The 1,162-nt window shown below is 56.0% G+C and overlaps 1 protein-coding gene across 1 annotated transcript in view; it reads right to left on the minus strand.

Annotated features, from left to right (window-relative positions):
* B3GNT7 (UDP-GlcNAc:betaGal beta-1,3-N-acetylglucosaminyltransferase 7) overlaps positions 1 to 920 on the minus strand; it is a 20,315-nt gene extending 19,395 nt beyond the window's left edge. Inside the window, exon 1 of the mRNA XM_011998092.1 lies at positions 790 to 920. Coding sequence (XP_011853482.1) covers positions 790 to 920 — 131 coding nt within the window. The remainder of the gene's footprint in view (positions 1 to 789) is intronic.
* Positions 921 to 1,162: the final 242 nt, after the last annotated feature.

Here is a 1,162-nt window from a genome sequence, read left to right on the forward strand (position 1 = left end):
AGTGGAGGATGGAGTGGAGGAGGGAGTGGAGGAGGGAGTAGAGAATGGAGTGGACGAGAGTGGAGGAGAGAGTGGAGGATAGAGTGGAGAAGAGAGTGGTGAATGGAGTAGAGAGTGGAGGATGGAATGGAACCTGGAGTGGTTTTGAACTTAAAGAAAGAGGTGTTTGCTCCTAAGCAACCCGAAGGGGCCCAGCCAAATGCTGATTTCCCTGGCAGGACCCAAGCCCTGGGCATCCATCAGCACCACCTGATGGAAGGGTAAAGGGCCTGTGGAGCATTGGAGGTGGTTTCACAGTTAAAAATTTAAGGACCGGAGTTACACTGGGCTTGAAGGTGGGTTTTGAATGAAGGTGGGAGCAATGAGGCACATAAAACTCTAGCAGCAATCCCAAGTCTGAGTGACCAGGGTCAGTGTTTTGGTTATAAACCTTTGGATTCCTAGCAACACCCAACCTGAAGTATCTTTTTTATTTTAAAGGCAGGGATTTATTGGCTCAGATAAGCTGAGCGAGGCCGGGTGTTGCTGGAAACAACCAGATTCCACCGGGCGATCGGCCCCTCTGCCTCTTCCTGAATAGCGGCTCTTTCTCTCCTCCTGTACCATGGCTTCCTCCAGAGATGGAGGCCCAGCCACCGGCAGCTCTCATCTCAGCTTTGTCTTTGAAACGGAAAGTGGGGGGCCCCATCTGCTCCCGACCAGGGCAGTCAGGCAGTTCCCATGTGGACCACATGGCAAGAGTGCGGGGGGGAAGCCTCCACCTGGAGGGAGGCCACGCCCAACCCTCACCCTGACCCGGCAGCACCATAGCGACACCAGACAACCCCATGGATGGGCTCAGCAGAGCACCAGGACGCCCTGAAGCCCGAGTTCCAGGTGTTGTGCGATGCCACTCTCCACCCATCCTCTGGAAGCGGCATCGTTGATCGTGGCCCCCCTTGTTGGCTCTAGTCGGCCTGACTCAGGAATTAATTGTCCTTGAGATCCTTGTATTGACAGTGGCCACTCCCTCCATTCTTCCTCTCAGCCATGAGAACAACGAACCTCCAGCTGCCTGGGCCTTGGCCTCACCCCAGAGTGGCCTCGCCCTGCCGGACTCTGCCTCCTTTCCTAGGATGGGGCGTTGGTCCTGGGGTCTCCTGGTACCCCAGCAGCCTTGCCC

Source organism: Mandrillus leucophaeus, unplaced genomic scaffold (genome assembly GCF_000951045.1).
Source record: "Mandrillus leucophaeus isolate KB7577 unplaced genomic scaffold, Mleu.le_1.0 Scaffold555, whole genome shotgun sequence".
In the NCBI taxonomy this organism is placed as follows: Eukaryota; Metazoa; Chordata; class Mammalia; order Primates; family Cercopithecidae; genus Mandrillus; species Mandrillus leucophaeus.